Raw genomic sequence first — 14,151 nt, 5'->3', positions numbered from 1 at the left:
GAAAGCAGCAATTATTAGAACACAGGTTCATCATTAGCACTTGTTCTTTACAGTCACAGAGCAGAAAAGAGAGACCAAGGAGAGAGAGGACTAAACATAATGCAATACATCAATGTTAGCATTAAAGGTAAGATCAATTTTAAAGTTAAATATATATTTTTATACTGTACATATTGTGCAGATTTGAAATCCGTCCTTAAAATGGTTGCAATATTGTCATCACACTGCATTTCAAAATATTATAACCTGTATCCTTGAGTGAATCTCAAGCTAAGTGTCCTAAATGGAAATCTTGCGAAGCATAATGGCTGAAAAATAGTGATAAGATAGTGGGATGACAATACATTAGTGGACTGTGCGTGCTATTTGTACTCTGTAAGTACTTAGAAATCTCTATCTGTGACAATGACATGTCACAAGCTTTATAGATAACAGCTGTTTGGTTTTATGTAAAAGGCCTTTTTTGTGTCTTACCGATAATGCGTTCCTCTGCGATTTCTTAGGAGTTAGTTAGAAGGCAAACACAATATAATGTATTATGGTCAGATGCTCTTAGCATCTGGTTGTTGGGCTCCACATTTTAATGTTGTTCCCATATGGTGTTTAAGTTCATAAAGTCCCATTAAGTGTGTTACGCACTTTAGATAAAAAGCTGTTAATTTTTGCAAAATGTGCACTTTCTCCTTCAGTGTTTAATCAGATGTTACTCATTACTCACTGTCAGCTCATGAGGGGCATGCCAACAAATATGTAGATGAACTGGCACACAGGCAGGGAATTAGACAGAAGGATAGCACAGCAGGAGGAGTTTCAGTCAGGTGCAAATAGACAGGAAAGCAAGAACACTACATCGAAATTTGTTGTATTGGGTGGCACTATATGGAGAAAAACAGGTTGGGGTGGTAGCAGTAGAACATATTGGTGTCATCAGGATGCTAAGAAATCAACAAAAGATACAAATCTTTAGCACTTTAGTTAAGAAAGACGCCTACAACATTGAAGAATGATCATACCTTTTATCAGAGTTTCATCTCAGTACGTAAGACCACCAATGGCTCCCTTTGCAGCCACAACCTCCCTTCCAAGGAAAGAGGAAATCAATTGTGCGCATAAAAGATAGTGTAAATGTCTGTATGTTTGCAGTCCATAAAAAGTAGAGCATCAGCTGCTTTGAAGTTACTCGGCTCAGGTATTAGCATTACACCTCACCTTTATCTACCCTCTGCTTTGCACTTTCTCTGCTTTCCCCTCTTTATTTCATGATTATGTATCACTCATTCAAACTCTTCCTTTCATCTATGCCTTCCTCCATCTTTCAACTTTCCTCCCTTGGCTGTCTCCGGGTTCCTTTTTTCTCTCTCCCTTCCTCTCATCTTATCTCCCACTCTTGCATGTGACTATAATTTAAAGATAGCCAACTGCACACCAGCAGAGTATAACACCACCATCACCAGCAGCAATGTGACAACATGAAGCTTGAAATACAAAGCTTCACGTGGTCCGTAATAAACAGATGTTGTTAAATGAGCTGCACTGACATTCTGCAGTATATTAGTCACGTTGCGCTTCATCCTGCAAGCCAATCTGGAATCAAGCTCTAGTTTGGATTAGATTTTAGCAACTTGTTGATTTTCCAGTTTTCTTTGGCAACTCATTCCTAAAAAATGTCTTTAAACTAGTTTCAGACCAATCAATATGTAGTTTAAATCCTATTATGGATAGATTAAGCAGTGTTTTATCCCCTTTTATCTCTGTGATTAGGGAATGCACCCATTCAACTTTTTTCATCAATGATAGAATATTGATACCTTGAGTACCCATCTGATACCAGTGTTAAATAAATAAGCTGTATTTGTGACAGAAGGGTAGCAACAGGAGTCAAAAGAGATGGTTTACAAGATGTTAGTGAGACCTGCTATGATGCATGGTTTGGAGAGGGTGACGCTGAGAAAAAGACAGAAGGCTGAGCTGGAGGTGGCAAAGTTAAATATGTTAATATTTTTGTTTCGAGTGGCCCGGATGGACGGGATTAGAAGTGAGTACATCAGAGGGACAATTCAGGCTGAGCGATTTGGAGTTAGAGAGGTAAGACTGAGACAGTTTGGGCGTGTGCAGAGGAGAGATAGAGGATATATTGGATAAATGATGTTGAATATGGGAGGGTGAAAAGGGGAAGACCTCACAGAAGATTCATGGATATAGTGAAGAAGAAGCAGAGGGCTAGTGTTACAGAAGAGGAAGCTAGGGACAGGGCGTTGGAGGCAGATGATCCAATTTGGCGACCCCTAAAGTTAGTAGCTGAAAGCAGGAGAGCAATTTCTCACTGTGAGGCTGTGAAACATTAGTTCATGTGTACGTTTCCATCAGGATTGACTTAAACATTGCTAAATTTGCTAAATAAAATCTAGCAAAAAATCCCGTCCAAAAAAGAACATTTCCTGAATTGATATGTATCAGTAAAATTAAAGAAGAGGCAAGAAAAAATTTATTACTTTAACAGTTTGTTTATCTGCACTCATCTCACTTCAGCTCAAATGAAGTCATTAGCCGTCTGCATACTGCAGTCATTTATAGTTGCAAGTTAAATGAAATCTTCCCAATAAGTGTGAAAACAACACTACTTTTTCCTCTCTGACCATGCATTAGGGAAAGTGAGCCAGAAAGCGAGCTGGAAAGAGAAGCTTAAGCACTCCCCTCATTGGAGCTTTTCCATCACTTGAACGCACAGTTAACACACTTTGCAGTTAAATAATAAAACTTGTTCAAACATACAGAGAAAAGCTGTTGGTCTCCAAACTGCACCTATTTCAGCTATGTTAGCTAAGCCTCAGATGCTGGTAAATTAAATACATAAGAACATAGACCTGAACTGAAAGATCAGCCCATACTGTAGATCGACAAGTTGTCATCAATGTCTGATCCAACCTTTTGGATCAGGACTCTTCTGATATCTGATACAAATGTGGGATTGTTGCATCCCTACTAATGATCAATACTCAAGTCAGGTCTTTTGATCTAATGATCAGTTTTTCTTAATTGTTATTGGGTATGCTGGTAAACCCCGGAACAGTCTGTGCTTTGCCAGTTCAGATTTGCAGTTTCACAGTCTACAGGATGCACAGCCTAGTTTGTTTCCATTTGTCTCATCTGATTATCACTTTGGCTTACTGACTGATTTGCTGATAAATATAAACTTGCAGGGCATGATAATCTTTGTTACAGTGCAGGTCTACCAGCATAAAAGTGATAGTGGCCATGTCCCTGTCTTTTGCAGGTGGTCCATCTGGTGCAAAAGAGAATTACCTGTGATGTCGTTTCTGTTCTCATTCAACCACACACACACACACATTCTGGGAGAGCATTTGTTTACTTTCATCTGACAGTTTTGGAGGATCTTGCAGGCGCAGATGTCTGCCTTGGCACGCACACAGTAACGCCAACATTGATTGGACCTGAGGGGCAGGCGAGGGGTAGGGGCGCAGTATAAAAAGTTTGAGAAAAAACAGAAAGGAACATCCAGTCTTTCAAGTTCACCAAATCAAGAAACCATCAAACACTGTTCATCACAAATGTAATTAATATGCTGGTTGTTAAAAACAGAACATTTTTCTGAGTTGGAATCACTTTCTGTAATCAGCTTTACTAAAAGGGTGAACACATTTGTTGAGTCGTAATGTCCGAGTGGCTTTGCCATTGCCGTCTAACTCTATAACTTCAAAAACAGCTGGAGCTCATTAGCATGCAGCGCTGGAGCCTGTGGAGTTACACAGTGCATCCATCCCACAGATGCATATTCACATGTTGGCAGGGTCTCTCAACACCATTCTGTGACAAGGTCGTGTCCTGCTGTTTCCAAGCACACTGTTGTGTCATTGTGTGACTAGTCCTATCATCACACTTGAATGTACACCTTGCTCACTGTGTTAGTCTGGCCAGTTTAAGCAGGTATATCCCTAGTAGTTTATTCCCATGGCTGCTTCCAAACAGGAACAAATGTGCAGACAAATGTCATAATGTCCTGTCTGTGGCTGACTTATAAATAGGGACAAACAGGGCATATTCAATGACATCATAAAGCATACAAGTAAAAAAGTAGCTCTGTTACTTCTTAGTTACAGGTTGCACTTAAAGTCTCAGCAGCGATCGCTGGGAATGTGTTTTAGCTGTTTCTTGTTCACTGAAATCACTATGGATACACCTCATTAATGACAATTTATAGCACAGATTTGCTCCATTGGCCTTTTACATGTACAAATTTGTTGCTTAGTAAAAAGGTGAACTCTTATCGCCTTAAATAAAAAGAATACTGTGTGTGGCCTCATAATTTGTGGGATGGACTGACAAGATATTGACCAGCCACGCTATTAGTTTTTTTTGGGGGGCTGACTGTGCTTTTCGGTGTGATTATATTATCTGAATAAGCCAAGTGTCTCTGAGGGCCCTCAGACAGAAATTTTTTTGCAGTATTGATGTTGTGCAGTACAGATGATGGGTAGACAGTATAGTCATTGCAGCATTCAACCAAATACAAAATGGTGCTTTGATTCCAGGTCCCCCCCTGAGTGGGTGGGTGGTGATAAAGGGCAGCTGTGAGGCAGTGGTTGACTTTGAATAAAAACATCAATAATAGATAGATAGATAGATAGATAGATAGATAGATAGATGTTACTCCACCATAATCAACAGATAAACACTTACAATAAAATAAAGAGCAAAATTTGCACTTCAGAACAAGACACAGAACATCTAATTAGCATATACACAATATATACATTTAAATCAGTAACACTAATGAGAAAAAGATCAGTGAGAACAGTTATGCAAAAAGGCAGCAAATTATATATGTAAGAAAAACAGGGTGTTCAGATAGTATAGCAAAAGGTACACAGTGTGTCTGTTGTTAGTTTTACACAGAGGGAATGTGCAATGTTTGTCATGGAGGGGTGCACCGATTGTGTTGAGGAGCAGGACCCAGATGCAGACACTGGAAAGAGGAGTTGGTGGTTGAACAAAAAGCGATCTTTTATTTGGATGGTGGCAGCAAAGAACAAGAAAACAATGAAACTTAAGAAAGAACTGAGAACAACTATGAACACTGTGTAAACTAAGGCTACTTTGAAACACAGTGAAAACTATGAGAAAAACCTACAAAACACTATGGCTAAGACTGTGGTGGGAATAACAGACAACCTGACAATGAGATACAGGAAACAGAGGACTTAAAAACACAGGAGGTGATTAGGGGAACTGGGAACACATGGGGAAAGCAGCTGACTGACATGAAAATAATGACGGGACAGGGGAAGTGAAACTAAATACAATGACAAAGGCACGGTAGACTCCAAAATAAAACAGGAAACATGGAGATGTAGACATGACATTAACTTGACAACAAGAACCACACAGACATGAAACATGACAGATAGACGCACCAGGGAGACTTAGTATAGGGGAAGATGACAAAAGGAACTAAGAGACAAAGGACTAAACAGCAATCTAGAAACTAACTAGATGAGCTAAACTGGAACACAAATAAATGAAAAAGAAACATAAAAACTCAAACACTAGGCCACACGACCCAGTACCATGACAGTGTTAACATGAAAGGTAAAAATAACTTCTTAAAACATTTATGGCAGCAAAGCTGAATGTGTCTGTTTCAGGCTCCTCCTTTTTCTGTCTGTGATGAATGTTGTCGAATGGGTCGTGCATGATATAGAGCAGTTTCTTCCGTAACCTCCTGACTCCCCGTCTCCAGGTTTTGACCAATGGTAGTTCTGCCTTTGCGAATGAGTTTATTGATCCTGCTGACATCTCTGGCACTGATGCTGTTCCCCTGCAGACCACAGATGGTACTTGCAGCCACAGATTGGTACCCAGCATCTTGTTGCACAGAGCGAAAGATCTGGGCTTCCTCAGAGAAAAACGTCCGTTCCTCCCCTTTATGTCAACAGCACCAGTGTTCGTCCACCCATCCAGTCTACTTATGAAACGTACCCAAGTATTTGTAATGCTGAATTCTTACCTCGTCACCTATGAGGATTAAAGGATTGTTAGAAAGGGTACATGCTACCACATAGAGTCTTTGGAGACTTTCTGTACGTAGCATGAGTCAAAGTCATCCTGGAATTAGAGTGAACAGAGATTCTCTTGTTACATGTGTATTTTACTAGCCACTTCAAGCCAGGAGGTCCCTAGCTGAATAAAACAGGGATGCTTTAACAGATAATTAGCAGCCCAGATGAGAGCAAATGCCCTGACTCCCATCCTGAGGAGTTTCTAGATTAATCTAGTCAGGATGCGATCAGCATGTGGCATGCTGGGTCACCGATGGTACTGATTAAGTCACTTAAATTATAAGGTGTAAGGATTCTGTATATATCTGTTGTCAACATATCATGCAAATTGTTGCTTTTTGGTTTATGTAATACAATAAAAGAAAACATAAGCAAACAAGCAGAAAATGAACTACATGAGCAGTCTGGGTGAAATTTTAACCTCGTGTGGATGTTTATTCCAAGCCCTGGTACTTAAGATCACCAGATGTCTGTTAACTCTTATTTAGTGATTACAGTCGTCATTGCTTTTAAATGTAAATGCAAAGAGAGAGGCGAAAGAGGTGGAGACATTGATTCAGTTCATTGCTGCAAAGCATTATAAGACAACAGGTGGAGAGGAGTGTGTCACTGAGGCAGAGTGACTGCATAGAAAAGGTCATATACTGTAGTATGAGGAAGAACGAGTGGTGAGATAGCAGCAGCAGCAGCAGCAGCAGCTTCACAGCTCAGCCTATCCTCCCATGACAGCGCAGAGCTACGTTCTGCCTCTCCGCTTTGTCGTCAGAGCAGCCCCAGCCTCCCGCCCGCGCACAACTCCTCTCCGCTCTGCACCAGAAAGGAGCATTCTCCTCTCTCCCTCGTTTTCATATCCTCTCCCTCTCGCTCTCTCTCGCTCTATCTCTCTCTCTTTTTCTGTCAGTTAGTGTGTCCTCAGAATGAGGTTAGCGGCACCAGCAGCAGCATCAGCAGTAGATAGAGACAGCAGAGGAACAGTTACTGCAGCAGCCAGGAGAGGCTGTCCTTCAGCCGTGCACCATCTACCGCTGCATTCACCCCTGCCCTGAGAACGCAACGCTCATCCCTGTGCTCTCTTTCTGTGCCTCTCCCTGCTCCTCCCTCACCTTCTGTCCTCCTTGAATTCGTCTCCTGAATTCACCCCCCACCCCTCTCTCTTCCTCTCTTTCTCCATAGCAGTGATGGGGGAGACCACCATGTAGAGACAGAGAGGCAGCGGAGGCAACAGCAGAATAGCAGCAATGGGAAGCCACACATGGAGCGGGTCTGGACTGCAGCCGTGGTGAGCCTGAGACCGACAGGACTTGCATCTACCATCACTGCCCTTCTCAGGACCTGACCACTGGGGCTGTCCAGTGCTTACCTGGATGCTCCCCACTTGTGTTTTTTCATCCCCTCCTCTTCCTCTCCTCTGCTGCTCTCTCTTCTCTTCTTCTTTTTCTTCTCTGATGGTTTTTTGTCTGCTGAAATCTGTCTTTCCTGAAACAGAGAAGCTGCTCATCAATTTATCCCCACGGATTTTTTCCGCTTTTTAATCCCTGTATCTGCTTACTTTTCTTTGAAGAGATTTTTTTTTCTCATTTTGTTGCTGTTGCCTCATTCACACCTATTTTGGATTTTTTTTTTCTTGGAAGAGACTGAGCTCTCTTGTGAAAGCTTTTGTTTGATCTATAAGCAATAAGAAACACTAATCTAACTGACTTAACTAGCTGACATCATGGGAGACATGTCCAACAGCGATTTTTACGCCAAGAACCAAAGAAATGAGGGCAACCATGCAGCAGCCTTTGGCTGCTCGCTCATGGAGCTGCGCTCGTTGATGGAGCTGCGTGGAACAGAGGCGGTGGTCAAGCTCCAGGAGGACTCCGGGGGAGTAGAAGGACTGTGCAAACGACTGAAAACCTCACCCACAGAAGGTGAGTTACCGCGCTTATTTATGCATGTGCGTGGTTGTGAATGTGAAAATGGATGCAGTGGTACTTATTGTACCAAAGACCATTTCTCGAAGAATATGTCCTCCTATGCAGACTGCAGATTTCCAGTATCTGTTCTGTATTTTATTTTTTAATTTTATGGATTACCATAACCTTCTGAATGGATAACCTGCTTCTTTGATACCAAAATCACTGATAAAATCACAGACATGCAGCAGCCTTGTAAAGCACCTGGAGAAATGCATAAACACAACATCAGCAAAGTACACATGGGAGGGAGTCCCGTTTGAGGGGACTAATGAAAATTTCTGTTCAGTATGCACAGAAATCTCTGTGGACAATTTAGCCCCCCCTTACTCCCCCCTCCCCTGCAAAAGCATCCCACCCTCCCTTGTCATTCTCTTTTTCAACCAATTGGCTATAGCCTGAAGGAGCAGGTCGCTGGAGCAACACGGTAGAGATTTTGGCCATGTGGGATGTGCTGCGGTTCTTGGGCATGAGAGAAATGGCATAAAAATATCCAAATCCTAATCTGTTTCCTACTTCTTATTTTTAATTAAAAAATAAAACAGTAAGAATTTACATGCAGATGTGCCTCTATGGTTTTACCCTAGCGTGCGTAGCATGTTTGCTCTTACAGATTTTCATTTAAGAACATGATGCAAAAATCCATAATGGTGGTTGTATTTCTTCCAGCCCAATCACTTAAAGCAGTTTTTTTTAATACATACCTAACATAGCTTTGTCATCATAAATCATTCATTTAAATATATACACGTCTAGTTATTCTATTTCTACGCATAACTTGCTTTTTTGGGGGGTTGCATAATCCCCACAAGCAGAAAAATTGGCCTCTCGAATAGCTACACCAGCGTATTGAATATTTATCACAGTACTTAAATCATCTACCTCCCCAGACATTGGGATAATTGATCAGTATTCCTGTAGTGTCACCAGTGTGACATCAGAGGTAGCCTGTAACGTTATAGGCTGACACCCAAAGAAGATTGTGTTTCCTGATCGTCTCATTTCTGTCAGACCATTTCTAGGTCAACTCATGGTTACGCCCACTGGCTATAAGAGCAAACTAGATAAATTTAGGGAAACTTTAAAAATAATTCTTTTATTATTATTGCACGGTTAAATAAATAGTGAATAAATATTTTTAAAGAGATGGATTAAAACAAAACTGAACACAGAATCAGATAGAACACTGATTCTTACCCTTCAGTTTTCTCAGAAGCCTGGTTCCTTGATGTATACCTACACCCGTGATGTAGTGGCTGACTGGGAGGTGAAGAGCTAGCATTTCCTTTAGGCAGCCAGCTGGTGAATGGCACGAGTCATTCAGGGGCTCAATGGACTGTCGGGCTACAGCTTGGTTTCCAAGAACAGTTGGCATTGAGTTGCTTGGTGAATGACCTGTTTTCCTTCAGATAGGAGAGAAGACTGTTGGTGGATACGACTGTTTTCTCAAGAGACAGTAGAGACATGCAGAACGTCAGTAGGTCCACCTTGGTAGAAAGCAAAGAAATACGAAATAACTTTATGGACAGTGTTGCCCCTTGAGGATTGGGGGGATGGAGAGATGCTTGGGGAATTGAAAATCTTTAATACTGTGGAAAAGCAAGAGTAGGAGGGTCTTGACCCAGAAGAAATTATTATAGTACGGAAGCCACAATATGCTCAAAACACCGCTGTAACACGCATAAAATTGCGAGTGAGCTTTTCAGGAAAACATGCCCTCACATTTGGATAAAATTCCCTAACTAGAGAAGAACCAGTAATGCTGTAAAATACTCACTATTAAAAGGTTACGCTTCAGTTTATATTATAGTGCCACTTCTTTAGCCTTGTGCTGAATATCTAATTGTGGTGACTACTGCTCATCACCATATTCGCAATATGAGCAGAAACAATGCCTGCAGTGTTACAGTGATACTCAAATAAATTGAATTTGAGCTAGCAATAAAATTATCATACCAGACATAAAATTATAAATTCATTTTCCCATTCTCACGAGGATCATGATTACATGATTGAATATTACATTTTATCAGTCAACTAAATACTAACCCAGGATCACAGCCTGCCAATGTGCAATAACACACAAAAAATTTTAAGCTAATGTAATAAAAAGAGGGGACTTGTAATCATTAACATACTGTTGTCTACACCCATACTTAATTACCTTAAAACATTAGACAAAAGCAAATTAATCTGCTCAAGGAATAATTACAAATGCATCTCATTTAAAACCTATGAAGGTCTCACATTAAATCACCCAAAACGTCTGGCATTAGATTATCGCCTTCAAATGTAGAACTCCACGGTCCTTCAAAATATACTGCTTTCTGCTTGATATACCCAGTTTTTACAATAAAATAGATAAAAGAAGTGGAAAAAAAATACATCTTTGTGGTGCAGTTAACAATATATATGAGTCACATACTGACTGCATTACTTAAAATAGTACATCACATCGAATGTGTGCACCATTAATTATTAATTCACCATACAGTATGTACCATTTAGTGGATTTACTTCAGCTCAAGGAGGTTTACCCGTATCATATTTATTTATTACTACTTTTAGCTGCTTTTAGGGGTCACCACAGCAGGTAAGTCCGAATATTTTATTTGGCAGATTTTTACAGTATATACCCTTCCTGACACAGACCCCCATGGGATTTGTGTCTCCAGGGATCTTTCATTTGTCAGGCATATGTGTCAACCACTACACTATAGACACACTATCACGTATATTTTAGGATATACCATATTTATTTATTGAAGATTTTTAATTGGTCAGTCCATTTAACAAGTCATTTTTTCAGTTAGGGTCTGAGCTCTATTGCTAACAAGCAGGCTGTCTTCTCCCTGGTGCCTGGTTAGGCTTAATTACTTTTGATAAATTAATTGTTTTCTTTGACAGGATCAGTGACTAAATTTAAACTGAGTGGGTGGGTGGTGCAATTGTATATTAGAAAATACATTATATTATATTAGAAAGATGATCCTGGTAGCTCTTTCAAGTTATTTTATAAGGCTTGCCGTCATGTGTGTTGTGTACTATGAATGTGTCCCATGGGGCTGTGTTAGATCATAAGAGACCCTCGTGTTACATTGTTTCTATGATGATTCATCCTGTATTTGGAAGCAAATTCCCAGGTCTTCAGGTCTGTGTAACAAAACCAGCTGAAACCAGTCAATCAAGCTCAAAAACCAGCCCAGTACTCAAGAATCAGACAGTCAAGAGCAACAACACAACAGCGTGTATGCTGATCTGGAGTCAGTTCATTAGTAAAATTTGAGTGTTAAAAATATTACAGTCATAGTATGCTTTGAATTTGTAGCTATAATTTTTATGCAAAACAGATCTACCAAACTGGTGGACACGTCATTTAACCTACAGCAACTCTTCAGCAGTAACCCAGTTCTGCAGTCAAACCACCAGATGTACATTATTCATACAATCGCTATAAAATCAGCACATACAATAGTTATATTTCTGGGAAATACACTGCACTGAAATACACTTAAATTTAAAATTTCTGGGTTCTCCAGTTCTTAGCCTTCAGAGGTTCAGTACCTTTACCCAGGATGTAGTTACCAAGAAGGTGAGTGTAGGAGTGAAGAGCTAACGTTTCTCTCAGGCAGCCAGCAGGTGAATGACATTAGTCATTCAGGGGTCGGATGCGCTGTCAGGCTACAGCTTAGTTTCTGAGAAGATATGGCATGCGGCCGACCAGCATATGACCTGATTTTCGGAAGACAAAAGGAAAAGGTGTTTTTCGTGCGAGTTGACTTGCTGGTTTCATAAGACACAGTAGAGACCTGCAACACATCAGTAATCCTCCTCGGGAGGAACGAGAAATCAACAGAGAGAGCTCAGCCGTTCCTCGAGGGTCTGGATGATAGAGAAGTGCTCAAAGCATTGATGGTTTTTGATGCTGAGAACGAGGGTAGGAGGATACTTAGGCAAACATTTGCAGGGAAGCAGTTGTAAATATAGATGGGATTAGAGCCCACATTTTATAGACAGTTTTTCTACATTGCAAAACTACAGTGGTAATTTACATTAAATTAAGCAATAAATACTAATTAATACATGAGAAACTTTGAAGATGCAACAATAATAGTAAAATTCTGATTTTCTTTTTCACACAACCTGTTCTAGCCTCTCTGAGTCTGAATAATTAAATTTTATTTCTTCAAACTCACACCTTTCCTTTAAAATGCTTTTCTTTGCCGTGCCTCATTTATTTATCACTGTTACCTACAACTCTCAACCTCTGCTTGGACACAACTTCTAGAACTACATAGACCGTTTCACACCTGTTTTTGAGTCCTAACTAATTAGCTACAAACCTTAACTACACTGCAATTGTGTATCTAACAGGATTATGCTCACAGCTTGATCATTTTAATACCACGACCTCATGTCTACTATCCACCACTTTTTTGCCTCTTCTTCACTCTACAAAAAGTTAATAGGACTATTTCAAGCTTGCATGGGTTTGAAAAAAGCTAATCTGGTTCATTTTATACACACAATGTCAAGTTTTTCAGGTGTGAGGGTGGCATTTTTCAGTTCAATTGTTAGAACAGAATTTGCGTAACCAAATGGGATCTTTAATTTAGGTCAAATGTAGAGGTCTGTGCACTTAAAAAAGTATGGGAAGAAGCTGGGAAGAAATTGCAAGTGGCAAACAAGAGGGATATTTGATGATTGTGCATCACGCTGGCTGGCTGTTTTCCCCACCCTCTGTGCTAAACTGTTATCTGTCTGCAAGAAAAAAACCTGCAGACCTCAACATATTGAACTGACCTTTTTAGAACTGGTAAAATGATTTGCTCTCACTTTGCAACCATGCCATGGATATCTTCTCGCTTACGTTGTCTTACTTTTTACCTGCCTCTGTCTTTATTCGTCCTTCCTACTTCCACCAAGCTTCCTCCTAATCAACCCCCCCCCCCCCAGCTGCCCTTTATCTCTGTCTCCCATCCCTATCTATCACCACACCTTACCTCTCCCCCCTCTTCTCTTTTCTTTCCTCTGCTCCCATTTCTATTTCAGTGTACTGGTCGGTCGCTGGTATCCCAGTGGGCCAGTGTACAGCGTAGCCTAAATAGACTTGCTCTAAATCTATAACCTTCATCATCTCTGTCTTCCATTCTCACTTCTTTTACTAAGTTAGCAACAATGCAATAATGCTATGAAAGTAGCTCCAAATTTTTAAACTTGTCTGTCTCTAACCTAGTAAAATATTTTCACATAATATAAAATTTACTTTTTATTGATATAAAAAAAGACTAAATTTCATTTTAAGCAGATTGGCTTTCATAAACCACAGAGCATAGTAGGCTTTGATGAGTAACACACATGACTGTAACTGAGTGAACACAGATCCAAGAAGGGGGCTGCTTCTGCATGGCCTTGTGTGGCAGTAATACCAGCGGCGCATAACCAGATGGCACATCATGCACGTTGCCTGCACTTCTCATGGGAAAACTTGGTTCTTGAGTAAACAGTTCCATCTCTAAAGTGAAAACTGAGCTTATTCATCAGAATGTAATTTGAAACCAGATTTGGATTGCCTCCTCACACAAAGACACAAGTTAGAATTAGGTTTACACAGCATCAAAATCCTTGTAGAGGAAAATCCACATTCCACATTTTCAAACAACTCTGTACACTTATTTAGATGGTAAGTTATTAAACATTATATAAATAATATAAATAAATAAATGGCAAAAGGACATAAAAATTGCATGTTTAGCGTAACCAGCATGATTATATTTCCACCCTGTTTTCTGTTGTTGATTTAAACTGAGAATTTTTTGAGTTTGATGCTTATTCCCATTCTGTTTTTTTCTTTAGTGTTGTTGTCCTTCATATCTGTCCTTGCTTTACTTTAGCGATGGACATAGTTACCATGATGTCAGCTTCTGGTTTTTGAAGTCCTGTTTTGAAGCTTCGAGATGAGCCTTTTTGCTTTTGCCATGTTGATCCAGATATAAAAATATCCTTTTTTTATTCAGTATGTTCTAAAATCAGTGGTTAAGAATAACCATAAAAGGTAGCCATTTATATTTTTCCGTAGATTTCTACAGGGCTGGAAGTATTTTTGCAACCACAGC

The 14,151-nt window shown here is 40.1% G+C and overlaps 1 protein-coding gene across 8 annotated transcripts in view; it reads left to right on the top strand.

Moving 5' to 3' along the window:
• atp2b2 (ATPase plasma membrane Ca2+ transporting 2) overlaps nt 1-14,151 on the top strand; it is a 93,938-nt gene that overhangs the window by 13,760 nt on the left and 66,027 nt on the right. For 7 of the 8 annotated variants that reach the window (XM_026167727.2, XM_026167728.2, XM_026167723.2 and 4 more), the window contains exon 1: nt 6,847-7,990. In XM_026167727.2, coding sequence (XP_026023512.1) covers nt 7,792-7,990 — 199 coding nt within the window. In that variant the 5' untranslated portion in view covers nt 6,847-7,791. Of the gene's footprint in view, nt 1-6,846; nt 7,991-14,151 lie in introns of those variants that run through there. The other variant, XM_026167719.2, reaches the window with a different exon arrangement.

Source organism: Astatotilapia calliptera, chromosome 5, assembly GCF_964374335.1.
Source record: "Astatotilapia calliptera chromosome 5, fAstCal68.1, whole genome shotgun sequence".
NCBI classification, from domain to species: domain Eukaryota; kingdom Metazoa; phylum Chordata; class Actinopteri; order Cichliformes; family Cichlidae; genus Astatotilapia; species Astatotilapia calliptera.
This window is presented reverse-complemented; position numbering and strand designations above follow the sequence as displayed.